Raw genomic sequence first — 27878 nt, forward strand, 5'->3', positions numbered from 1 at the left:
CAAAGAAACCATAGCTCCAGTCCCTCCTACATCCTGATGTGTCTATAGAATTAGTTTTCTATGTTGAAAATCCATTTTTGAATTCTAATACCATCCAGATGAATGGCCCACTGCCATCCTGTCTTTTCTATTGTAAGAGGACGAGTTAACCCAAGAGTAGGAAATTATCTCCAGGCAAATGTAAAGGTTTGGTTTTTGTTTTGTTTTAAATAAGAGTCAGCCAGGAGAAAAGATGATATGAGAAATGCTTTATTTCCATACAGAAATATCACAGAAAAATACTATTTGTTTAACTGACAATATGGAAATATCACTTAAAAAATCATAACTATATAAGATAGAAAGAGAAAGAAACAGCACATCATAATGATCTCATTTTATCTTCATCTCTTCACCCTGCAATAAGAGGACGAAAGCAATAAAGTAATAAAGACCAAACAGATAAAGAACTGTAGAAACTTATCATATTATTTTCTCTCTAAGCGTATTATGGAGACCTTATAATTGTCTCTTTAATATTAGGGAAAATGCAGTGGATTTAAAATGAAAGGAAGGGGCAGCTAGGTGGCACAGTGGATAGAGCACCGGCCCTGGAGTCAGGAGGACCTGAGTTTAAATCCGGCCTCAGACACTTGACACTTTTTGGCTGTGTGACCCTGGGCAAGTCACTTAACCTCAATTGCCTCACTAAAAATAAATAGATAGACAGACAGACAGATAGATAGATAGATAGATAGATAGATAGATAGATGAGTAAATAAATAAATAAATAAACAAACAAACAAATAAATAAATAAAATGACAAGAAAAGAAAAGAAAAGAAAGAACACCAGAGATACTCAAAGAATAAGTTCTGAGAGGATCTGATAGATTCCATAGAGTTTTTTTGATTTTTGTTTTTTAAATAATGAGATTCAAGGGATCTAGCAGGTCCTTAGAGACATAAGGATTTAAATACTTCATTACATTTAGCACCCTGTAAATTATTTGGTTTCTATGTTTCTATACAGATAATAGATTTAGAAGTAAGAGGAAAGGGCACCTAGATGACACAGTGGATAAAGCACTGGCCCTGGATTCAGGAGCACCTGAGTTCAAATGTGGCCTCAGACACTTGACACTTACTAGCTGTGTGACCCTGGGCAAGTCACTTAACCCTCATTGCCCCCACAAAAAAAGTAGGAGAGATCTAGTAAAACTCCCTCATTTTACAGATGAAGGAACTGAGGCTCAGAAAGGCAAGGTGACTTTCCCAGCATCCCACAACTAGTATCTGAGGCAGGATTTGAATGCAGGGCTTTCTAACTTCAAAGTCCAGCCCTCTATCTCCTAAATGATAACGGGTCTTCTAATGGTAACTAATTAACATTCAGGGAATATCAACAGGAGTTTTCTCTTATCTGGTTCTCTTACTACCAAAGTTGAAATTACCTGAAGTAGCTTAAGCTCCCAAAGCCCCTTGAGTTTTTGCGATCAATTTTGGACCCTGGAAAGAAAGAACAAAAATGTTTGTGAAAAGGAATCATAGAAAGGAACAAGTGATTATGTCAACCACGTAAAACTTAAAAGTATTCCCTTTGAAGTGCACAGTGAGAGTTGTGTATATTTCTTTTTTGTTTTTATGTAGAATGCAATGGGGGTAGAGATTATTTCACTTTATATTTGTATCCCTAGGAAGTAATATGATACATGGTCCATAGTAGGTGCTTAATAAATGTTTGTTGATTAATTGATGCAGGGTTTAGGGTAATAAAAGCCCTGAGTTCAAATCTCTACTCTTGACCCTTAATACCCGGTAACGTCAGACAGCTCACATCATCTCTTTGGGTCTCTTCTCATCTATAAAATAAGGGTAGTAGAATACATAGTCCCAAGGTTTCCTTCCAGCTCTAGGGCTATTATTTCTATTTCATAAAGCCTCCTGAGCTATACCCATCAAATTCTGATGGGTTTTTAATAATTGAATTATAGGCTATTTTTTAAAAGAAATGCACTTTATTATTTTTTTAGTATCTTTATAGAATCATCAAAGGTTTAAAGACTTGGAGGGGAAACAGTCTTATAGTTTGATTGAATGATTAGTCCCTTTTTTTACAGATGAGGAAAAGGAGGGAGAGTGACTTACTTAAGATCACATAGCTAGTGAGCGTCATAAACAAGATTCAAACCCAAATCTTCTGACTCCAAATCCAGTGCTCAGATCAAAAAGTTTTAACGGTTTGTGGTCACTGGCAGTTGGTATGCTTTTTGCATAGTAAAGTATTCTCCAAAAAATTCTAGAAAGCATTTGTTGCTTAGAGCAAGATAAATATCCACCATAGTCTTCCGTATAATAATACTGTTTACAGTATTCATTTGTTTAGCAAATCCTTCTCTAAAGTCTTAAAATCTTTTTTTTTTAAGTGAGACAATCGGGGTTAAGTGACTTGCCCAGGGTCACACAGCTAGTAAGTGTTAAGTGTCTGAGGCCAGATTTGAACTCAGGTACTCCTGACTCCAGGGCCGGTGCTCTATCCACTACGCCACCTAGCTGCCCCAATTTTATATATATATATATTTTAGTGAGGCAATTGGGGTTAAGTGACTTGCCCAGGGTCACACAGCTAGTAAGTGTCTGAGGTCAGATTTGAACCCAGGTACTCCTGACTCCAGGGCTGGTGCTCTATCCACTGTGCCACCTAGCTGCCCCTCTCTAAAGTCTTACAAAGGTCAACTTCAGTCCATGAGTGGAATTATTGTAATTATTTGAATATGTAGAATTGAGATCCAAAATTCAAATGAAAGAGATTTTGTTGTATAACTTTAAGGTACTGCCCTTTCATAAAGAGAAATTTCTACTGAAAGAATCTTAAAAAGTACTTTTGTATAAAGAAAAAGTAGTATATCAACTGCTAAAGGATGTCAACTATTGCTTCTTTCATAGAGAACAGCTTGATGCCTAAAAAGAGTAGGAAAAGAATTTTGGTTTAATTTTTTAATGTTAAAATGTATTTATAAAAACCAGTTTTCAGTTGAGATTTGAGCCATTTGGGATCAAAAAGAATGAACTGGGGTGTAAATATATAAGCTTAAATCACCTTGATGGAGGAAGCTAAAAGGGATTAACAGATAAACTGAGGCTTGAGTCTTTATCAATAGTACCTAAAAGCATTAACAGAGAAACTAAGGTTTGTGTTCTTATCAACAGAACTGTAACTAGAGGGTTTAGTCCCTACCAACCAATACTATCAACAGAAGCTCCAATGGTAACCAGGGACTATTAACCATTAATAGGACATCTAGAAACCAGATCTTAAAGTAAAGAGATACCATAAACAGAGAGACCCTATAGTTCTGAAAAGTCTAAGCATGTCTTTATGAACATGTGCATAAAGGACCAAATGTGTCCTTAGGTTCACCTTATGATGGTAAACCCCAAAAAGATACCCACTTTGGAGGATGTTTTAGGACCCCAAGAAGTTCAAATTAGGGTAAGACCTCCCATGAACCTCCCACAATGAGGAGATTAAGATAATGAGGAGATAACCTACTTTTTTCTCGATATAAATATAACCATCTTTCTTCCCCCTATTTGAGATACCTTTTCTTTTCTCCTATGGTATTTCTCCCTGTAGCCTCACAGTATTCTAATAAAACTTAGGAAACTGAGTCACTGAGTCTTGTAATTCTTTTGGGATCCCTTACAATCAATTTGATTAATTAAATCCATCCATATTTCAACCTTGTACAGGATTTAGACTCTTAAAAATGTGATTCCTCATTTTATGTCAATAACTCAACAAGCATTTATTTAGCATCTATTATATGACAGGCACTGTGATAACAGCTGACTACACCAAGAAAGACAAAAGAAAATAAGCTCTCCACCCTCATGACACTTATATTTGAAGCAGGGAGACAACATGTAAATAAATATGTAGGTACAAGATACAATAATCAAAAGGGAAGGGACTAGAAGCTGGGGGGAACCAGGAAAAGCCTCCTGGTGAAAATGAATGTAGAACTGAGTCCAAAGGAAGCTGAGAATTAGAGTTAAGAAGGGGGAGAATTCCGGGTATTGGGAACATGTAGATGTAAAATCAAGAGATGGAGTGTGGTGCTCCAGTAGGCCAATGTAGGTGAAATACATGGAGGGGAATAAAGTATGGGAAAATTTAAAAAGTAAGAAAGCCTAAGGTTGTGCAAAGCTTGAAATATCAAGGGCTTTTATTTTTGATCCTGGCAGTCAAAGGGAGACACCGGAGTTTACTGAGTTAGAGGTAAGAGGTAACATGGTTGGACCTGTGCTTCCAAAAAATCACTTGGTGGCTTAGTGGAAAGTGACTTAAAGTGTGGAGAGACTTGAGACAGGCAGAACCACCAAAAGGCTACTCATTTCTGATTGTCAGAAGAAAGATGGAAGTTCACTGGAAGATAGCTTCAATTCCAGCCATTGCCCTCTAGCACCACCTAGAGTTTAAAAGAGGGAAAGCTTCTGGGGAAATCCTATTGATCTTTGCTGCCCACTTCTGGCATGACAGGAAAGAGCAGAAAGAGAAAGGAGTTGTTTTGCACCTATTTAACTTAATAAGAAGAGATATTGTTGTTTGTTTGTCCTTCATTTTCAAAGCGGACCATGACATCAGGGTAAAGTCATGACTTGCAGAGAATTGGATTTAAGTGAGGGAGGGCTGTGCAAGGTCACCAACCTCACTCTCTCCTCCAGAGCCATCTAGGTCAACAGCAAAACATATATCAGAACAACTGGAGATGACCCCAGATGTTTAAGGCAATTGGGATTAAATGACTTGTCCAGGGTCACACAGCTCTTGGGTGAGATTTGAACTCAGGTCTTCCCAACTTCAGAGCCAGTGCTATATCCACTGTGCTACCTGGTTGCCCATTAGGAAGAGATGCTAAGGTCTAATTGGATGAAGCATAATCCTGGTAAGTGAAGCCTAGATTTGCTTGCCTCACTAGAAGAGTCAACTTGAGCTATTCTCTGTTTGCTACAATCTGATTGGCCAACACAGGATCCTGGTGACTGAATCGCAGGCTGGTTTGGTCTGTCTTGCCCAACCTGGTGGGCCTTTTGGTTTTCTATTTTAAAGGACACCACTTTCCAGAATAAGGGGCAAAAACCTTTTAAGGGTGAATACAAGTTGAAAACATTTGCAAATTCTACTTTGTTTTCATTGAAAATAAAATACAAGGCAGTGAAAAACCCCACCTGATCTGCTGTCATGCCCCCCTGTTCTGTAGTCATGCCTCTATTTTCACATCATAAAACACCCAACCAGTCTTAATAAGGAAAAAAAGGAAGCTACATATACCTCTTCTGCAAAACAGGTTTCTGGTTGAGCTTTGCAGCACTTCTCCAATAGGCCTGTGAAGTCCATAGTGACTGCTTTCAGTTGTTCCTCTGTTATATGTGGCTTTTGCTTCACGAGATTAATCAGAAACCTATGACCAAAACAAATCCCCCAACACATAGAAGTTATTTCATTTTCTAAAACCTCCCTAGATAATAGTAGGTAATATTCACACACCATCACCTTTCTTTTGCCCTTGTCTGACGTTGGATCTTGGATCTAAATTGGTAACTTTGAGCATACCTGGATGAAGATTGCTCTAGGTACAAATAACATCTAGTAAATCATTGACTTAGCCAAGTGCTGACTATAACTGGCTGATTGCTTAAAAGTTCCTACGTTCTTTGGTCCAATTATAAACATCATCCTTGCTGCTTTGGGTGGTGAGCACTTTAGGGGGACAAATGCCCTGTCCCCTTTCCCACTGAGAAGCCCTCCCTCTTTTTCCTTTCTAAGACATTCTCAAACATTAAAGACCCCAATACAAGTCCAATTTTCTCTATAAAGCCTTCCTTAATCATTCCAATTTACCTTTTTTTTGGTGGGGGGGCAATGAGGGTTAAGTGACTTGCCCAGGGTTACACAGCTAGTAAGTGTGACGTGTCTGAGGCCAGATTTGAACTAAGGCCTTTCTGAATCCAGGGCCGGTACTCTATCCACTGTGCCACCTATCTGCCCCCCAATTTACTTTTCATAAAATGCTGTAGCACTCAAAAATCATAGAATTATAGAATCTCAAAGTTGGAAGTTTGCAGATCATCTGGTTCCAATCCATTCCCAAAGATTTATTTCCTCTACAACTTCCTCAAACGGTGATGCTCTTACTTTAAGATTTCCAAGGAAAGGGATTTTGTCATATCAGTCATGGGTGTAGGGGAAAGCAAACTGGACTTTGAATCAATAAGTCTGGCTTTGCATTCTAATTTGTTGTTATTATTATTCAGTCATGACCCCATTTAGGATTTGCTTAGCAAAGATACTAGAGTGGTTTGGCATTTCCTCCTCTAGCCCATTTGACAGATGAGTTACTGAGGGAAAGAGACTTAAGTAACTTGACCAGGATCACACAGGTAGAAAGTATCTGAGGCTGTGTTTGAACTTAGGAAGATGAGTCTTCCAAACTCCAGACTCAGCACTTTATCCACTGCACCACCTAGGTGCCCAATCCTGCATTCTAATCCTGGCCTTTACTAGCTATGTGATCCTGAGAAAGTTACTTTACTAAATGGAGCCACTGTTCTTCCATCTGTGAAATGGGGACAATAAAATCTATGCTACAAAAGTCAGTCCATCAAGAGTCAGAACTATACCATCTGCCTCACAAGGGAAGTATGAGGGATGGATTTTGCATCTATTGCACTATCCAAATGTCTTCCTAGCTGGATCTCTAAGGGCAAAAACCATGCCTAATGCATCTTGATATCCCCAAAACTTTGCATAGGACTTTCATGGGCTCTATAAGTCATGTTGATGATGGTGGTGTGGCCATCCCACCTTATTGAATCAGTCAGGACATTCCTTCAGCCTTGTAGAAGAAGGTAGCATATGGACCTCTCCACTCCAGTACTGACTGTGAGAAACCCTATCCCTTTCTCTATACCTTATACCAGAATGAATGGATATCTTTATACCTGGTATAAAATGGGCAGCAACATGAATACCAGCAACCATAGTTGACTGACTTCCCACCCCATAAATGGTCTCTTTACAAGGATGCTGTGAAGACAACTGGACAAATATAAACAAGGGATCTTTGAGCATGTTGGGGGACAGATGCTCCATCCACAAGCACAACAATTCTAAGTGGGGATAAGAGATGCCCATGAAGGCTGCTCCATTTTAATTTTTTGTGGGGAAATGAGGGTTAAGTGACTTGCTCAGGGTCACACAGCTAATCAGTGTCAAGTGTTTGAGGCCGAATTTGAATTCGGGTCCTCCTGAATCCAGGGCTGGTGCTTTATCCACTCTACCACCTAACTGCCCCCTCATGTGTGCTTCATCACTTGTGTTAGGGTATTTTCCCCTACATAAGTCCTTAGTAATTGCTTACTCTTGCTTCTTCTTCTGCAGCTCTTCCCCCTGAGTGTGGCAAAGATCTTGACGGAACTTGAATTGATCATGAGAGAAAGGGGGAGGAGCATATTTTTCATCCTTCACAAAGTTGCTGAAACAGGGTCTCCTGTGGGCATATGAAGAATCACAGCAGTGGCCCACACCATCATTTATAGGTTGGACTTCATGCCTTGCACATAACTGCCCAATAATAAGGTCAGCCTGGAAGAGAGAATGAAAGAAAAAGGAAAGATAAGAAAAGCAATAAGAGATTGTACAGTAAATCTCAAGAGCAATGCTGTTTTCCACAAAATAGTTAGCAGAATGTTAATTTTCTATTTAATTTCTAAGAATTATATCTATATGTCTAACGGATTTGTATATATGTGTGTGATATAGCAATTTGTGTTTATGTCTTATTTCTTCTAGTAGATTATAAACCCCAGTAGATTATAAACAAGGGCTGTGTTTTATCTACATTTTAATCATTCCCGGTCCCTAGAGTAATGCTCTGTACACAATAGTTGTTGAATAAATGAATATTGAAATTAGATAAAAGTCATTTGAATTTCTTGATATGCCCTCATGTCATTCTGTGATATTCACTATTACTCCACATATTTCAGAATTAGCTTAATTTTTTTCCTTCCATTTTAGTTGTAGAGACATCATATGTGATTATAGATTATGCCTTTCAGATAATCCTGCTTTGTAAAATGAACTCCAAAGAATAGAGAGGTAGAATGGTATAGTGAAAACATCCCTTAACTTTATATCAGTAGAAACTTGGGTTCAAATTCCAATCCTCCTAAAATGGAGGCCATAAAACTCCTTACTTAAGCTCCTAACAAAGGGCTGCTACTTCACTTGTTTGTTTGTTTGTTTGTTTGTTGGTTGGTGGGACAATGAGGGTTAAGTGGCTTGCCCAGGGTCCTCCTGAATGCAGAGTTGATGCCCCCCAAATAAAGATTTTTTAGAAGCATCAACCTCATGAGATTCTCCGACACTTGACACTAGCTGTGTGACCCTGAGCAAGTCACTTAGCGCTCATTCCCCCACCCACCCACACACACACACACACACAAAAGAATGAGTGTTCTGCTGAATCTCAGTGCCTCAGAATTAATGTCAAGGGACCTAATATGATTGTAATATCATGAGAAAAAATGATATTAGGAACTCAAGCCCAGAAGGAAGAAAACAAAAGGGCCAGTCTCCTTCTGTCAAGAGAAGACAGGATTTCTTTCAAATGTTAAAATAAATATTTGGTGAACATAAAAAATAAGCCATGAAATGAATATTTCATTGAACCAACCTGCTGGACCATGCTGTATTCCTGAATGGAGAAACTGCATATAGATGTTGGGGTGTATAGAATGAAACTAATGCTTCCACCAGGCATTATAGAAGGACTGAAAGAAGAGTCTCACGCAGAAGACTCAGGGCAGAGACTGAAAAGGCTGGCTTCTAGTTGTGACCTTGTGCCTCATGTGTGGGGCAGCTTGAGCAAAGTTTTTTCTACTTTTACCATTTCTATAAACCACAGAATCCCCTAAATGAAAATTGCATAGCTATCTGTCAGCTAAAGGAATAAGAAAACCTGAGCAGAAATAATAAGAACAATTAAATCAGCCACTCACCGCACCCTCACCACAGGCCAATTGTTTATCCTCACTGAGTTGGCAGCATACAGATGCAGTGGCTGCCATTTTCTTGGTGTAGCCAATCAGTTCTCGAGGGGTCAGCTGTGGGGCTTTCTTGGTGTAAGCCACAAGAAATCTGAGAGGGAAAGCATTCCCAATGATTATCCTGATTACTCATGGATATTTCAGCCACTTACTCTTCCCCAAAGACCTCCATGCCAGTTGAAACAATGATGATATTCAAACTATAGCACTAATATCAATCGATAAATATTTATGAAGCACCTACTATATGTCACACTGGGCTAAGTGCTGAGGATACAAAGAGAATCGAAAGACAGTCCCTATCCTCAAGGAGCTCACAATCCATTGAGGAAGATAATATGCACACAAATATATACAAAGCAAATTATATACAGGATAAATAGGAAAAAATTAACAAAGGGAAGGCACAAGAATTAGGAGGAATTGGGGTGGGGGAGATACAGCTTAGTGGCATAGTGGATAGAGCACCAGCCCTGGAGTCAGGAGGACTTGAGGTCAATTCTCATCTTCACACTTACTAGCTGTGTGACCCTGGGCAAGTCACTTAACTCAAAAAAAGAGGTTTGGAGGGAGGAGAGCCTTGAGGCTGGCAGACCCATCAACAGTCTACTACATAGTCCATGTGTGAAGTAAAAAGAACCTGCATCAGAATGGTGGCAGTGTCAGAGAAGAGAACAGGGTAGAGATGAGAGATGTTGCAGAGGAGAAATTAGAACTTGGCAACACATTGGATATGGGGGAGGGGGGGTGAGAGAGAGTGAGGAGTCCAGGATGACCTCTAGGTTGTCAGTCTGAGGAACTGAGAGGATGGTGTTTCTGCAGTACTAGGGAGGGTAGGAGGGCACAAGATTTAGGAAAGTAAATAATGAGTTCAATTTGGGACATATTTCATTTAAGATGTCTATGGGACATCTGCTTAGAGATGTATGAAAGACAGTTGGAGATGTGAGACTGGAGTCAGCAGAGAGATTGGGGCAGGATAAGGTAGATTTGAGAATCAGCAGCATAGAGATAGTATCATGGAAGCTAATGAGATGACTAGATGCAGTAGGATAGAGGGAGAAGAGAGGAGGACCCAGGACAGAACCCTGAGGAACACCTATAGTTAGAAGCCATGATTTGGATGAGGATCCAGCAAAGACTAAGATGGAACAGTCATATAGGTAGGATGAGAACCAGGAGAGAGAGGTGTCCTAAAAACCTAGAGAGAAGAAAGTATCAAGGAGGAGAGGGTGATCAACAATGTCAAAGACTGAAGAGATGTCAAAGAGAATGAGGAGGAGGAGGAGGAGGAGAGCAAGAACAAGAAGAAGGAGGAGGAGGAAGAGGAGGAGAACAAGAACAAGGAGGAGAAAAAGGAGAAAATAAAAAATAGCTAGCATTTATATAGTGCTTAACAAATATTATATCCTTTTGTCCTCACAATATCCCTGAGAGGAGGGGACCAAAAAGGACTAGAAGGAAGAGGATAGAGATAATATTTTAATGTACTTAGCAGAGAGCTGGCACATAGTAAGCTCTTTTTTTTTTTTTAGTGAGGCAATTGGGGTTAAGTGACTTGCCCAGGGTCACACAGCTAGTAAGTGTGTGTTAAGTGTCTGAGGCTGGATTTGAATTCAGGTACTCCTGACTCCAGAGCCGGTGCTCTATCCACTGTGCCACCTAGCTGCCCCACATAGTAAGCTCTTAATCAATGTTTGTTCCCTCCCCTAGGTAGATGGTAAAAGATATGTAGAAGGAGAGAACATTTTCTACCTAAACTATGATTACTGGATTTCCCAACCTTAGAGTTAGATTCTAATTAAGAAGATAATAAAATAAGCTTTACTTTGATCTCATGCTATTGTCAAACTCTGAAAAATAGCTGCTAGAAATACATACACGTTTTGCAAGTGATATTCTCCTAATTTCTGGAAGAGCCCACAGCTCCTCTTGGCCAGGGCTTGGCTCTCCTGAATATGTTTGTTTAGTTCTTCTTCCTGAAGAGGTAAAAAAATCATAGAGGTTATTTTTCTCCTTGGATAGTTCAGCTTTTTACACCATCCAAACAATTCTATTCTGTACTACTATCAAAATAGCCTTAGGAATAAGGGATAGAGATAGGGTCTGAATCTGTGATTTCATTGACATAGGGATAAGGGAACTTTTTCTACCAATGTAGGTCAGCACCTTCTCATCAGCATATAGTAATAATAGCTAGCATTTATTAAGCACCTACTACATGGTGGGCACTACGCAACTTGACAAATATTATCTTATTTGAGCTTCACAACAACTCTGGCAGGCTGTACTATCATTATTGCTATTTTATAGTTTAGGAAACTGAGACAGATAGAAGTTAAGTGATTTGCCCAACTCCACGCAACTAGTAGGTGTGAGTTTGGATTTGAATTCTGGCTTTGCTATCTCCAACCCAACACTGTAACCACTGCATTAGCTTGCTCCCTCATATAGCTGAGTCATAGGGAGCTGTCCTGAGTACTGAGAGACTGTGACTTTTAGAGTACCCAAGTCTTCTTTTTCAGGCACTTAGACTGCTTTACAGTTGGCAAAGAATATATAAATTGACCCTCACCTTCCACACAACTGTGAGGTTAGTTCTATAGGTACTTTTTTTTCTTTAGTGTGGCAATTGGGGTTAAGTGACTTGCCCAGGGTCACAAAGCTAGTTAAGTGTTAAGTGTCTGAGGCCAAATTTGAATTCAGGTCCTCCTGACTCCAGGGCCGGTGCTATAGGTACTTTTAATTCCCATTTTACAGAAGAGAAAAACAAGGTGAAGTAGGTGCCCAAGGTCACACAATAAGGGGTCAAAGGAGGGATGTAAACATAGGTCTCTCTAGACTCCAAATCCAGTCCTCTTTCTATTATTATACTACCTGCTTAAGTCAGATGTTAGAGACTGAAAAGCAAATTAAAATATATGAGGATTCTGCTTAAACTTTAGGAGTCAAAAGTTGTTTCCATATAAAACCCAATATTTAGTTCACAACAAGTCAGTCAACAAGCATTTATAATGCTGTTAGTTTGTACCAGCCATTGTGCTAATATGGGTATTCATTTTGCATATCAATGTTGCTTTCTTAAGGGTGTTGAATGCCTCAGTCCACCCAAACCCAACATGACTTGACCAGTGTTTTTCAGAGGTGGGCATCAGGAGGTAAATATTAGAAAATTAACATGAGAAAAATGGCACACATGTGCCATCCCATACCTGGGTAAACAGCCTCAGTGACTGGAATCAATCAATGGATAAGCTTTTATTAAATGCCAACTACTTGCCAGATACTTTGCTAAGTTCTTGGGGGATACGAAAAGAAGCAAAAGACAGTCTCTATCCCTAAGGAGCTTATATAATCTAATGGAAGCATCATGAATTTTTTTTTTTTGCTACTGTATCAAAATATAGAACACCATACCTCCTTATCCTGACACTCCAGAGGATTCTCAGTTCTGGAGCACTTTTCCAAAGCTTCTTGGTGTCCTTTTGCAACCCTCAAAATCACTGGGACAGCAAGGTCCTGGTGTCTTCTTGAGTATTCATACACAAACCTAAACACAGTGACAGTAGCTTATAGATCTGAATTACAGCTATTTCCCTGGCCATCATGTTTCTTCTGTACATTTTTTGTTTGTTTGCTTTTGTGGGGCAATGAGGGTTAAGTGACTTGCCCAGGGTCACACAGCTACTAAGTGTCAAGTGTCTCAGGCCGGATTTGAACTCAGGCCCTCCTGAATCCAGGACTGGTGTTTTATCTACTGCACCACCCAGTTAATCCTCTTCTGTACATTTTAATGAGCAACATGTGAAAGGATTTCATAGGAAACTTAAGAATCCAAAAGGTTACAAATGAAGTACAGTGATGTCCCAGTCGAAGCTGTTTATTGAGGGGAATGTTAAGATCAGCTTTCAATAGCCTTCTAACAAGCAACACATCAGCTTGAGCTAGCCATTTAGACATAACCATCACTGGCTATACTTTCATAAATAAAAGGCATTCGTATCAATCATACAAGATTAGGACAATCAACTTGGATATACACGATCCTTTTAAGTAATAACAACATAATGTGTAGATATCTCTTCAGATAGAATAGTCTACACACCTTGTTTCTCACCCTTGAGGTAAGGAGAAGGGCTTGCAGAGGGACAGCCTGTGTGCTACATTGCTCATAGATGTATATAAATTTACCTTTTCCTTCAAGGCCCAGGTCTTCCATCATCACCACCACCACCATCATCAGTTACATAGTACTTCTAGTTTGCATAGCACTTAAAATATTATCTCATTTGATACTCACAACTCTCCTGTAAAGTTGGTTTTATTATATCAGTTTTACAAATGAAGAGACTGAGGCTGAAAAAAGGGAAAATGACTTGCCAGGGTCACACAGCTAGTAAATGTCTGAGACTGGATTTGAACTCAAGAAGATGAGTCTTCATGACTCCAGGTCCCACACTCTATCCACTGCACCAACACATAGCTGCCCTCCTTAACATGCCTGGTATATTTGTATATGTACTTATAGTCTCCATTCATAGAATACAAGACCATTTCATTTTTGTGTTTGTTTCCCTAATACCTACTATAGTGGCTGGAGCATAGTAGGTACTCAATAAACAATTGTTTATTGATTGTTAAATTTGCTAATTGTTCTTCCCCATTTTAGGAACTAATTAATCATTCTTAGCCATTGTGGGGACCAATTTCTAATTGGGGAGTGTTAGCTAAGTGGCTTACCACAATATTGGGGCAAGGAAGGAGACCTGCAGCTTCCCTCAAAACAGAACAGGATTTATTTTAACAAGAATGAATTTAAAAAAAAAACACACAGATAGGATCAGTAGGATCAAGAGAAAGGAAATAAAATGGGGAAAGGGAAATTATACAACCTGAAAAAATACCACCACCCAGGAATCAGCTGAGAATATGCAGCAGAGCTCCTGTCGCTTTCCTGCTTCCAGCTAGAATGGCAAATTCTCCTCCCCAATCCCAAAAAACCCCACACAGCCCCCAGCCAACTGGATGGCTGCTCCAACAGTCACATGACTGCCCTCATGAGGCTTCTAATCATTATAATTTTTCAAGGTCCATGTAGGCGTCGGCGAGTGGTGATGATGTGAGATGCCAGCACCATGGCAACAGCTACAACCAGTGGATGGAGCACCATGCGGTTTGCAGAGCCCCAGGCCAGTGCATAGAAACCTCAAATAACAATTAATTCTTTACACAATGACACTGATACTGTCACTTGTGACAGTGAATGTTTGTCTAGCATAACTGGTCAGAAACCTGGTGTCATGGGAACATCACTGAACTTGAAATCAGAAAACCCAGGTTCAAATCTCAACTTGACCACTTGCATGTGATCTGAGATAAACATCTGATGTCTCTAGATTCTATCCTATCTATAAATCTAGGATGGCAGGGGTTTTTTTGGCGGGGGGTTGGGGGAATTTTTTGGTGAAGCAATTGGGGTGAAGTGATTTGCCCATAGTAAGTGTCAAGTATCTGAGGCTAGATTTGAACTCAGGTCCTCCTGACTCCAGAGCCACTGCTCTATCCACTGCACCACCTAGCTGCCCCAGGATGGCAGTTTTCAAATTACCTATAACAATGAGATATTTTGACAAAAGTGCTTGGTAAAACAAAAGAGAAATGTGACCTATTACTTTTATTAGTACTAATTCTATATCTTGTTCCTATTAAGCTCAATATATGTTATTAAATTATATTCAAGAGTGCACAAAATGTGTGAATGCCTGTTTATATTGTAATAATGGGGAGGGGTTACTAGATATTGCCCCAATGCTTTTGTTAAGTTGTACAATATGAGAAATCAAAATAAAATCATACAGCAAGAATTTGGCCCCAAAACTGGATTTACAATAGAGTTCTGTCTGAAATGTCTGTAAATACATTGTGCTCTGCCTTTTGGATTTATATTGCTCAGAGCCTAACTTAATAAATATTGGTTGACTGGTTGCTTGATTGATATGCAAATTTGAAAGCACAACTACTTGCTTTTATCAATTGGTAAACATTTATTAAGCACCTAATATGTTCCGGGAACTGTGCCAAGCACCAGAGATGCAAAAAGAGACAAAAGAAAGTCACTGCTTTCAAGGAGCTTATCATCTAATGGAGGAGCTTACAACCTATATACCAAGTATGGAATTGTTGCTAATGGCCTCTGCTTCCAATGGGAAAAAAAAACCCAAATTAATGATCTTTCATAAACTCCATAATCCTTAATCACAACAGAGAGAAAACAAACAAAAACAAAACAAACAAACAAAAATTTGTAGCTCCTGCCCAAATCAACTTACATTCTAATAGCACCCTCTGGTGCTTAACCCAAAAATTGCAGCCACCATTCCCATTTTATAGAATACCAGAATGTTAAAGCTAGAAGGGATTGATCATAGGATTTAGAGTTGAAAGAGTCCTTCAAAATGACCTAGTCTGATCCCCCACTTTACAGATTGGAAAACTGAGATCCAGAGGGTTTTAGTAACTTTTGCAAGGTCACACAGGTAGTTAGTGACAGAAGAGAGATCTCCAAAGCAATAGGATGGGTCAGTAGAAAGAACACTAGATTTAGAGTCAACAGCCCTGAATACAAGTCCTCTCTTTTTCCCTTTCTCCCTGTGTGACCTTGGATACGTCACTTAATGTCTCTTAGGCCTTAGATTCTTTACCTAGAAAATGAACAACTTGGGCTTGACTCTCTTTAAATGCCCATCTAGCTATAAATCTATAGTCCTATATACCCAGATACTGATTTCAAATCCATTGTCCAGAATCAAAGGATTCAAAACATTTAGAGTAGAAAAGGGTCTTAGAGACCATGTAGTACCACCCCACCATTTTACAGAATAGCAAACTGAGGTTCAGACAAAGAAAGGACATTACCCCCTCCCCTGTCCAGAACCAGATCTCAGGACCCTAAAGTGCTGTTCAGGTCAGAGAGCCACAGCCCACAGCACAGCTAGGGAAGAAATTGCAAAAGCCAAATGTCAACACCAACACCAGTAATTTGAATTCTATCTCCAATTCTTCCAATACTCCACTGGCTTTATTCTGCCAAGGAAGAGTGACATGGGAAACTGTTTTCTTGACTCCCCCAATCCCATCATCTAACCTTACTCCTAGTCTTACTATTCCACTTAAATTCACCCGTTGCCTATTTCCTTCCCATATATTCTGGAATGCCTGCTCTATGGTCCTCAAAATCCCTTCACCCTTTGAATTTTTCAAAAACATTCCTTTGCTGGAAATGTGGCTCTTCCATAAAGCCACCATGTTCCTTACAACCTAGTCCCTTGGTGCTGCTTCTTTCACTCCCCATACTCACAAGGTCACGAGGAAGGCTAAGCAAATTCCGTGCTCCCCACAGCTACTTCCAGGTCCTTTCTCAACTACCAAACCTCAAAAACATTTCCTTTTTTGAGATTCATATAGTCCACTTGTACCATGCTCACCTGATCTTGGTTACTCTGAACTTAGTACCTATGTGACACTAAGTAGAACCTCTTTGAAACTCTGTTTCCTCCCCTCCAGAATGGAGATACCTAAAGCACAGGGATATTGCAAAGATAATCAGAATAATCGGAGGCCTCCTTGATTTACATTTGCTAGAGTGCAGATGATTGGAGTATGTGTGGAGCTAAGCTGGGCTCCAGTGGAACTCACAGTGGATCATGTATATTCTGACTCAATGCTAAAGGAGTTATTGTTTTGGGATGAAATAGCAATCTCTTTATTGGTCATTTGGTCTGCATGAAGGCAACAAAATATGTCTGGTTCAAAACTGATTGACCATTGAATTAGGAAGAATGGCCTGCTCCATCACTTTTTTGTTTATTTGGTTGGTTTTTGGTTTTTGGTGAGGCAATTGGGGTTAAGTGACTTGCCTAGGGTCACACAGCTAGTAAGTGTAAAATGTCTGAGGTTGGATTTGAACTCAGGTCCTCCTGACTCCAGGGCCAGTGCTCTATCCACCTTACCACCTAGCTGCCCTCCCCCCTATGACTTTTAAAAGGAGTGACTCTCTACCCTATGGAGATCTCTTTCTTTCCATCTGCTCAGCATAATGGGAATATATGTAGGAGTTCCCATCAGTTAGGGGATAATTCTCTCCCCACAAAAAATAACTATAGTGTCTATTTACACATGGAAGAAGGCACATGTGTTATCTAGGCAAAGGCCCTGGCTCCCTCCTCTACCTTGTATTTCTTTCCCTGAGAATAGGTGAAAAGATGTAATTCAGAGATCGATATTACTACTATTGAAGACAACCTCGAGTTCCAGAGATCAAGAACTCTGGGTCCAGGGTAAAGGCCTACTTGAATCACAAGGATTCTTCTTCAATCTTCCTTAGGTAAGGTGACCACTTGACAGGAGGATGAATCTAAATCTTTGGTTGGCTTTGCCAAAAGACATAGACCTTGAGGGAATGGGTTGGACAGTGTCCAGCTGAGGCAAAGGTGAAAATGCTGATTCAACAATCCCAGGGCTTCATGTTTCAAATATCAACCTCTCAGCAAAGCACAATAGGAATTACTGGTCTTTGGTTCTGTTTTAAGTCTTTGTCAATGCACATTACTGAGTCTTTTTTATTTAGTAGTCTTTTGTGAGAAAATAAATAGTTGTCCCATCCCTGATCTATATTCTACATTGAGTGTCTTCCTAGAAGAGTCCCTGTAATCATTTTTGGGAAGACCCCAAACATAAGCCAAACCAAAGCTTTAAGTGATTCTCCCCCAGGAGTAAAGGGTAGAACCACATAAAATCAGAGAAGACAGCAAAGAAACTAACTCTTCCCTTTAGAGGCCATTGTCTATGAGAATCAAATTTGGTCTGAACATGAGCCTAGTTGTGGGCCCCCTCATCAGAAGAGCCCCTAGGCATCTCCTCTTATGTGAGCAAAGCATTGTGATAAGCTCAGATTTCTCCTTTAGTGCAAGTTGTGTTTTCTGACCCCAAATCAATCAATCAAAATTTTACTAAGTTCCTACTATGCACCAGGCACTAAGAATCGAAAGGGGAAAAATGAATTAGACCCTGACTTCAAGGGGCTTATATTTCATAAAGGATGATAGCATGAACACATCTAAGTATGTATAAAGTATGTACCTTAAAATAGAGATTAATGGGGCACTAGCAAGTAGAGAATCAGGAAAGGCCACTTGTCAGAGGTGGTATAAAGGAAGTGCATGTAAAGAATGGGAAACAGCCCCTATAAAGAGCCAGCAATGGGAAAGTGATGGAGTGTCTCTTATAAAGAACAACATTGGCTGGACCTATGAGTACATGAAGTCCAATGCTTGTTCCTCGATCCTGTGGCTTCAAGGTCTTCAAATTAAACTTATCTCATTAACATGAACATACATCCATAAAGCATGCTACCTTGCCAAGAAGAGATCTTTTTCCTCTAAAGAATATAGGTGGAACTTCCTTTCTCCTAAAAATCTTCTCAGATCGGGAGATAAGCCTTCTGGTTGGTCATCATTTTCCGCACTAACTATGCATTCACCCTGATCTCGTAAAGGCAATGAACAGCATTCTTGGATTTTACTTGACATGATGTCTTGTTGAGAACAGATGTAGGACATAATTTCATTCTGTAAAAGATAAAATCACAGCTTCAGCTTTCATATTTTACTTGGCAATATCTGTTTTCCAGGTCAGACTGAGAAGGGAGTCAGTGTGGTTAGTGGACATGGCACTGGAAACCAGGAGACCTGGGTTATACTCTTTTTTGTTTTTCTGGTTTAGTATTTTTCCCCAGAACATGTAAAAACACATTCATTTTTAAAACTTTGAGTTCCAAATTCTTTCCCTTCCTTCTCCCCATCCCCTTCATTGCAAAGGCAAGTAATTCAATATAACTTATACATGTGTAGTCATGCAAAATATATTTCCACATTAATCATGTTGTAAAAGAAAACATAGATCAAAAAGAAAACCTCAAGAAAAATAAAGGAAGTAAAAAAGTATGCTTCAATCTGTATTCAGATACCCTCAGTTCTTTGTCTGTGGATGTATAGCATTTTTCATAATAAGTTGGGTTATACTCTTGAAGTAAGTATTTGTCTTAGAGTCAGGAAGAGCCCAGTTCAAATTCCATATCAGACATTTACCAATTACGTGACCCTGGGCAAGCCACTTAACTTTTCTCAATCTCAGATTCCTCATCTACAAAATGGGGCAACAATAGCACCTACTTCCCAGTGTGTTTGTGAGGATCGAATGAAATAATAAATATAAAACATTTTTTAAAACCTTTGCAAAAAGTTCCATGTAGATGCTAGCTATAGAATAACGCTGGAGTCTGCTTTAATCATCTGTAAAATTATAGAGTTGGTCTAGTTGATGCCCATGATGCCTTGTATTGCTACCACTCAGTGATTCTGAATCAGTCTGGCTGTACTCTCTCTTCATCTTTCCTTCTTTTTGGTCCCCTTCCACTAAGCATTTGTATTTTGTCCTCTCCTTTCTCTTATCTGGTAGTCAACTAAACCTTGTAAAAGTATTGGGTGGTAACCCAAGGGGTGATCTCCTCATCATTTGCATTTCCCAAGGTCATTATTAAGCATTTTTTTTAAGAAAGCCATTGAGCTCCAACAAGTGAATTTCTAATTATGGGATTTCAAGCACCACAAAAGGAAGGGAAGATTTGGAATCTCTACTCAGTAATTCCTCAGATTATGGATAGTTACTCCCTCCATATCAGTAGCCTAATTAACCTCAAAATTACAATTACAACTACAGTTCTTTGTCCATAGCATCAAAAAACTTCCACAGTCAATTTTAGGCTTTGCTCTGCTGTATAGAAGTTGCAATGAACCTCTTTGGCCACAAGAGTGCCCAGTGCTGGGCACCTTAGGCATGCTCAATAAATGAACTAAGCAAATTCACAGAGCAAGAAAACAACACCAATTTGAAATGGGCAGCCCTGGAAAAGAAATTTAAACCTGGAAGATAGACTAATACCTGGAAGATAGGAAAATAACAGTTTCACTAGCGTCACTACTACATTCACCAAAAATTGGAAAAAGCATAAAAATATCTAAGATATCAAGTCAGAGCATCAGGTTCATGTCTGAGTAGAAAATAGAAAGAACAAAACAATGTGTTCTGCTCTATCCCTGGATTTCACACTCTTGAAGTACCCCTTCTGTGGGGGCCTCACCCTGTGATTGGCTGGTTCCTCCTAAAGCCTCCATTTTGAAAATAACCACACCAGCCATGTCTTTATTCCTCTCCAGGTGTCCATTCTGACTCTCCCTGGACTCTCTCTACAATGCCCTCCACATCAGGTATTCTCATCTCTTCCTCACCCCCACACACCCCACTCCATGTTTGAGCTTCCATTTGTAAGTTGGTTCTCCCTACATTAGAATGGAAGTTCTTTTATGGCTGGCAATGGCTGTCTGCCTTTTTTTCTTCCTTCCTTCCTTCCTTCCTTCCTTCCTTCCTTCCTTCCTTCCTTCCTTCCTTCCTTCCTTCCTTCCTTTCTTTTTTTACAGCAATGAGGGTTAAGTAATTTGCCCAGGATCACATAGCTAGTAAATGTCAAGTTCTGAGGCTGGATTTGAACTCAGGTCCTCCTGAATCCAGGGCTAGTGCTTTCTCCACTGCGCTACCTAGCTGCCCCCCAATGTTTTTCTTTCTGTTAGTATTTGTATCTCCAGTGCTTAGCATGCAGTAAGCACTTAATAATGCTTGTTTACTTGACTTGATTTGCTTTCCCTAGGCCCCAAGAAATAATGAAGCAATACTCATCTGTACAGTCCCTAAATTGTCTTGTGCAAAGCTTAGAAGTAAGAGGGTTCGTATTGTGTGTTCCCACCTCATTTTCCAGTTGTCTGGTCCATTCCTAATTTACCCAGCTGCATCTGCCTAGGCCTATCCATTGTGGTTGACTCCCTCAGGCTAAATGCATTATGTGCGGCCCATTCCCTTCCCCACTACCCATGGGATTTGACCTGTATTCGGACTGGGCCCAAGGTACACACTAACTAGTCTAACACACTAAGCCATCCAAATATGCTAGTGGAGGGGCTAAAAATCATTTCTAGGTGACATTGCTCTATTCAAACTAAGGTCCAGAGAAGATTTGAGGATTAAGAGCTCATGTAGACCCATTCTCCTATTTTAGAGGGGAGGAATTCCAAAGAGGCAAAGTAAACTACTCAATGGGCACATGGTTAATGACCAGGATATAAACCCTGGTCTGTGGCTGAAACCACAGGTCCAGCGGGTTCTCTCCGAAGGACTGTATAAGGACACATACTAAAATATTAGAGAAAAATGATCTATTACTACCCTCAAATGCAGGGTGGCTATAAGCAGGTAAAAGCAATTTGGCCTAAATTATTATGACTGAAAAGAATATGGTCAAGAATTAGATAAACGAAAATAGTCTAATTATGGAGTAGCCCCATAGGCCCCCTTAAAGCCTATCTGTTGATTATGTCCAGTTTATTCTGTCTATATCTTAGTTGTTTATATGTTGTCTTCCCTATTAGATTATAAATTCCTTGAGGGCAGGAACTCCTTTCTTAGAGACCCCAGAAAAATCTGTAGTGGCCATTGAAGGAACTGGTTTATTCAAATATACAGGCACAGAGATTAGACAATGGAAAGGAAGGCAGAGAGGAAACAAACATTTATTAAAAACCTACTATGTGGGGGCAGCTAGGTGGTGCAGTAGATAAAGCACTAGCCCTGGATTCAGGAAGTCCTGAATTCAAATCCAACCTCACACACTTGACACTTACTAGCTATGTGACACTGGGCAAGTCACTTAACCTTCATTGCCCTGAAAAAATAAACAAACCAAAAAGCCTACTATGTGCTGAGAAACATTTGTTAAGTGCCTACTATGTGCCAAGCCTAATACTAAGCACTAGAGACAGAAAAAGAGGTAAAAGACAGTCCCTGATCTCAAGGAGGTCACAATCTAATGATGCTATGCTAAGCACTTTGCAAATATAATCTCATTTGATCCTCCCCAAAACCCTATGAGTTAGATGCTATTATTGTCTCCATTTTACAATTGAGGAAACTGAGACAGACAACGATCAACTTATTTGCCCAATTACTATACAGCTTATGGATATCTGAGGATGGATTCAGACTCAGGTCTCACAATATAAATAGACTATGCCCATTCACCTAATTTTTGAACATTCTCTTTTCCAAAATAATTTAGATCAAGTAGTTTCCTGACTCCAGAAAGACCGGTCTATCCACTGTACCACTTAGCTGCTTCAGAAGCAAGATGGTGTAATGGCTAGATTTCTACTCTTGAAGTCAAAAAGACATGGGTTCAAATCCTGTCTCTGACACTATCTATGTATTTCTGAGCAAATCACTTCAACCTTTGGTTAAGTAGTCCTCATTGAAATAATAAAATTAATTCTGTGCCTTTTTAAAGAATGGATCCTATTTACAGTTAATTGATTTTGTCCTGTAACTGCCTAAGTCATGATTCTTTGTATCTGAACTTAGTTCAGAAATTCAGCTGTCTTGTAATGAGTTAAGTTTAGAGAGCCAGTTCTACTGCTAATTACTGTACTATTCTAGTTAAGTGGCCTTCAGATAGTCCTTAACCTTTATTGCCTCAGTCATAGACAAGTTGTCAGTTGGTAGATTGTAAATGTGGCGTTTCCCTGCAGTGAGGAAATTGTCAATCTTCATACTGTCATCCATGGACAATGAGGATACCTACCCGGTCCTGTAGACACTCTGGTACATTGCCATTACAACATTCTGTGTGGGTATGGGCACCATCTAGCACCAGATTCTGAATTACAGTGAAGTTAGCCTTGGGGAACTTTTGACTCAACTTGGTAAGTATTCTGGAAGGAAAGAGAATGAACAACAAATTACATTCATTTCTCAGACTCTAATAATATTTTTTGTTAAGCATCTCCATAGCCTAAAAAAAAGTCCAACTGAGATGTCTTATGCAGTTTTGGGAGTTGTTAAGGCTAAAATTCTAGCTAGTCTGTCTAAAATATCTAATGAGTGGTTGCTAATAAATTATAAGCTTTATCAAGAGTTAGGCTTTTAAGCATTTATTAAGGAGAATAAGAATTTGGTAAAGAGAGATAGAAAGACCTACATTCATCTATCTATTAAAGGGGGAGCCCATTTCTAGCTTCACTCTCCTCCAGAGTCCACAGCAAAGAGCTCCAGTCAGAGCGCCAGGCTCCCCCTTCTTCCTCCCACAAGCAAACATCACTTCCTGACGCCAAAGAAAAGACGCATGGTCTTGCCCTCAAAGACCTTCACCTCATGGCGGAGCTTTTCTACAGTAAGTCTCCAGCAGGTGGCGTCATTCCAATCGTTACAGAGTGGAGATACACATGCATTTCTTTCAAGCTAATGTTCTATTATCTGGGTATAAACAGGCTTCCAACCAAACCTAGAATGTTTTGCTTGTTGCTATCATATAGAATATGACTTTCCTGACCGGCTGATAAAAGCTGAGCTTGATAGTGCACAAGGCCTCCTCCTTATGTTGTTGGAGCCATAGGCTTTTGGTAGAGAACCACATGTGGTTCTAGATACTCTTCAGGAAAGATTCAGAGAAAGACTTTAGGAGTAACAGACATGTAGGGGAAGCCAGCTCCTCTGATTTCCATCCTGCCTCTTAAGAGACCAGAGAGAAATTTTCCTTCTCTCTCCCGGACTGAGCTGAAATCTCACTCCCATCTAAAGAGTCCATTCACTTGGAACAACCTCCTAGTCACTGCCCTTTTCATACTCTCCTCAAGGCAGAAATCATAACCTCTGTTGGAATGGTTTGCCATTTCCTTCTCCAGCTCATTTTACAGATGAGGAAACTGAGGCAAACAGAATTAAATGACTTACCCAAGATCACACAGCTAATGTTGGAGACCAGATTTGAACTCAGAAAGATGACAGGCCAAGCACTCTAGTTACTACACCACCTAGCTGTGCCACTACTAGTAGTAATATTTAAATGTTGAGTGTTGACAAGCTATTTATATAAATTTGTTTCTCTAAATTAAAAATTCATGGGTATGGGGCTAGGTGGCTCACTGGATAGAGCACCAGCCCTGGATTCAGGAGGACCTGAGTTCAAATCCGGCCTCAGACATTAAACAATTACTAGCTGTGTGACCCTGGGCAATTCACTTAACCCCAATTGTCTCACCACATAAATAAATAAATAAATAAATAAATAAATAAATAAATAAATAAATAAATAAATAAATAAATAGATGGATGAATGAATAAATAAATAAATAATTCATGGGTATAGGGACATGACTGATAATTATTTCTGAATTTATATGTACGTACATATATGTGTATTGTATGTTTGCATACATATATATATTCCCAACTAGTTAATTATCATCAACCAACCAATCAATTCATGAGTATTTATTAAATGCATATGATGCATCCCCCACTTTAGTAAGGGAAAGAGAGAGAAGGAAAGGGAATAAGCATTTATTCAGTGCCTACAATGTGCCAGGCTCTGTGCTAAGCACTTTATAAATATGATCTCATTTAATCCTCACAACAACCTTGGAAGGTAGTTGTTATCATTATCCTCGTATTACAGTTTAGGAAACTGAGGCAGACAAGGGTAACTTGCCCAGGGTCACACAAATAGTAAGTGAGGCCAGATTTGAACTTAGGTCTTTCTTACTCCAGAGGCAACTAGGAGGTATAGTGTATAGAACACTGGCTCTGGATTCAGGAAGACAAGTTCAAATCTAACTACAGATACTTCTAGCTTTGTGACCCTGGACAAGTCACTCAACCCTATTTGCCTCAATCTCCTCATCTGTCAAATGAACTGAGAAAGAAATAGCAAACCATTCCAGTATCTTTGTCAAGAGTACTGCATGAATAGTATTGGTGTGCTATGGTCCATGGAGGTCACAAAGGGTTAGACATGAATGAATAATAGAACAACAGTCACAACTCCCTTACTCCAGGTCTCCTACTCTATTCACTATTCCACATACCGGCCTCTGAGCATACAAAAATAAAAAGGAAACAAGGGGGTAGCTAGGTGGCAAAGTGGATAAAATACTGGCCCTGGATTAAGGAGGACCTGAGTTCAAATCTGGCCTCAGATACTTGACACTTACTAGCTGTGTGACCCTGGGCAAGTCACTTAACCCTCATGGCCCCACAAAAAATAATAATAATAATAAAAAGGAAACAGACCTTGCCTTCAAGGAGCATATTTCTAAAAATACATACAAAATTGTATTTGCAAATAAATGTTTATAGTGGTGGGAGAGATCAGTAAGGTGTTATTTTGGCAGTTACATTCAATCTAGACTTTGAAGGAAAGGAGGGATTCTGAGAGGAAAAGATAAGGAAGAATCACATAACAGATGCAAATTATATAATATTAGATGACATATTTGTAGGTTTTTTTTTTCCTTTGGAATTGATTTTGCATCTGTAACATCATATGTAAGAAACAGCAGAAAGGCTAGTCTGGCTGGGCCATCTGGTAGTCAAGGGCCAGGAATGTACAACATAGAGTGTGTGAAGGCAAGTGGTATGTGATATAATAAGTGGAAATGCAAGTCTGTATCAGAGCTGTCCAGCATAAAAGAGAGGCAAGATGGAGAAATAACCATAAAGCTAACAACCAGGAGAGTGTTGCAGTAAACACTCTGGGCCTGGGGTTCCTTGTTTGAAAAACGAAGGGAGGGGAGGCTAGGTGGTTTGGTGAATAGAGTACCCAGCATGGAATCAGGAAGACTCACCATCCTGAACTTAAATCCAGTCTTAGACACTGACTAGCTGTGTGACCCTGTACAAGTCACTTAACCCTATTTGACTCAGTTTCCTCATATGTCAAATGAGCTGGAGAAGTGTAATGATTGGAATGATGCCACCTACTGGAGACTTGCTGTGGGAAAGCTCCACCATGAGGAAAATGCCTCAGAGGCATTGTGGCTTTTCCTTGGCGTCAGGAAATGACGTTTGCTCATGGGGGCTGTCTATCAAGGCTACCAGCCAATCAACTTGAGGAGCCTCCTGTGGTCTGGGAGGAGACAGGAAGGAGGAAAGGGAGCCTGTGTGGAGAGCTCTGGGGCTTTTTGGGTTCCTGACTTGATGGTGGTGGCGGCAGAGGACTTCACAGGAAATTTGAGGAAAGATAGGAATGCCAGGCTGTTGGAATTCTGTTCTCAATCTTTTTCTTTCTATTTTCCAATAGCCCCTTAAAAACCTAAACTCGTTTTATCGGTGATTTTAGTCAGTTTCCCCCAAAACTGGGGGAACAGATTAGAATCCACATTTAGAATCTTAAATTACACAGTTTGGCGACCACGAAGGGACTCGAACCCTCAATCTTCTGAGGCATCATTCCAATCATTACAGAAGGAAATGGCAAACCATTTCAGTATCTTTTCCCCCCAAAATGGCAACAACAAACAATAACTTGGTTTTAGGGAAGGTAGGCACAGCGGATGGAGTGCCAGGCCTGAAGTCAGGAAGATTCATCCTGGCAAACCACTCCGGTATCTTTGCCAAGAAAACCCTTAAAGGGGTCATGAAGAGTTGGATGTGACTGACAATGACTGAAAAATGAACAGAGTGAATCAAATCTAATAAAATTGTCAGTCATCAGAGTAACTAGAGCTCCCACAAAATGTGCCAACCAAAGATTATGCTTTCAACATGTAGTCGGTGAAGAAGTCATTTTTTCCTATCCAGAACCATGAGCTCTAACTTACATGGCTTTGAAAGTCCGTTCTCCAAACTTCCTTAGGATCCCACAGATGTGTCGGCTAATGGCACTGCTTTCTCTTAATGCTTTGGTGACTGGTGCTGCCTGCATTCAAAAAACACAGGATAAAAAGATTAAAAAAAGCCACAGGATGTCAAAGGAAGGACAAGAATAATGAGCAAACAAGAAGTCACATTCTAAAATATGGAGTTCGATGTAGAAAAATAATGAGTGTCACCTTTTTATAAATTATTTTTTAAATTAAAACATTTATGTTAGAAGAATGTGCCATGGAACAGTAGGGAAATGGGGAGGGCAGCTGAGTGACTCAGTAGACACTCGGGAAGACCCAAGCTCAAATCCAGCCTCAGACACTTGCTAGCTCCGTGACCCTGATCAAGTCACTTAACCTCTGCCTCAGTTTCCTCATTCTTAAAATGGAGATAATAATAACACCTACTTCAAAAGATTGTCAGGAGGATCAAATGAGTTAATAATTGTAAATTGCTCTGCAAACCTTAAAGTAATATATAAAACCAGCCCCACCACACTCCATTCCCAAAAAATAGCTGGTTCTACAGTAAGGCAAGATTGATTTAAATCTTGCTGGGCTTTGGTTTACACATCTATAAAAATTAAGGAGTACACCAGATCTTCTGTAAGCTCCCTTCTAGCTATGAATCTCAATAATAAACCAAGTGCTTATAGGCTAATGTTGTTGTTCGTTTTTCAGTCTGACTCTTTTGACTCTATTTGGGGTTTTCTTGGCCAAGGTACTGGAGTAGTTTGTCATTTCCTTCTCCAGCTCATTTTGCAGATAAGGAAACTGAAGCAAACAGGGTTACATGACTTGTCCAGGGTCACACAGCTGAGGCTGGATTTGAATTCATGAAAATGAGTCTTCCTGAGTTCATCCACTGTACCACCTCACTGCCCTTTATAAGCTAATGACCGAGATTAAAACTAAAAATCCATTATAGAATTTTCATGGGGATAAGATTAAACCTTTATTAAGTGTTTCTGATTCATGATACATAT

The 27878-nt window shown here is 39.7% G+C and overlaps 1 protein-coding gene across 1 annotated transcript in view; it reads right to left on the minus strand.

Moving 5' to 3' along the window:
* Positions 1-265: 265 nt before the first annotated feature.
* Positions 266-27878, minus strand: part of LOC122730625 (alpha fetoprotein) — a 44150-nt gene continuing 16537 nt past the window's right edge. The window contains exons 6-15 of the mRNA XM_043969813.1: positions 26848-26945; positions 22833-22962; positions 18503-18717; positions 12509-12641; positions 10973-11070; positions 9044-9182; positions 7402-7625; positions 5313-5442; positions 1432-1486; positions 266-396 (exon numbers count right to left, since the gene is read on the minus strand). Coding sequence (XP_043825748.1) covers positions 1442-1486; positions 5313-5442; positions 7402-7625; positions 9044-9182; positions 10973-11070; positions 12509-12641; positions 18503-18717; positions 22833-22962; positions 26848-26945 — 1212 coding nt within the window. The 3' untranslated portion in view covers positions 266-396; positions 1432-1441. The remainder of the gene's footprint in view (positions 397-1431; positions 1487-5312; positions 5443-7401; positions 7626-9043; positions 9183-10972; positions 11071-12508; positions 12642-18502; positions 18718-22832; positions 22963-26847; positions 26946-27878) is intronic.

The sequence above is a fragment of the Dromiciops gliroides genome, chromosome 6 (genome assembly GCF_019393635.1).
Source record: "Dromiciops gliroides isolate mDroGli1 chromosome 6, mDroGli1.pri, whole genome shotgun sequence".
NCBI lineage: Eukaryota > Metazoa > Chordata > Mammalia > Microbiotheria > Microbiotheriidae > Dromiciops > Dromiciops gliroides.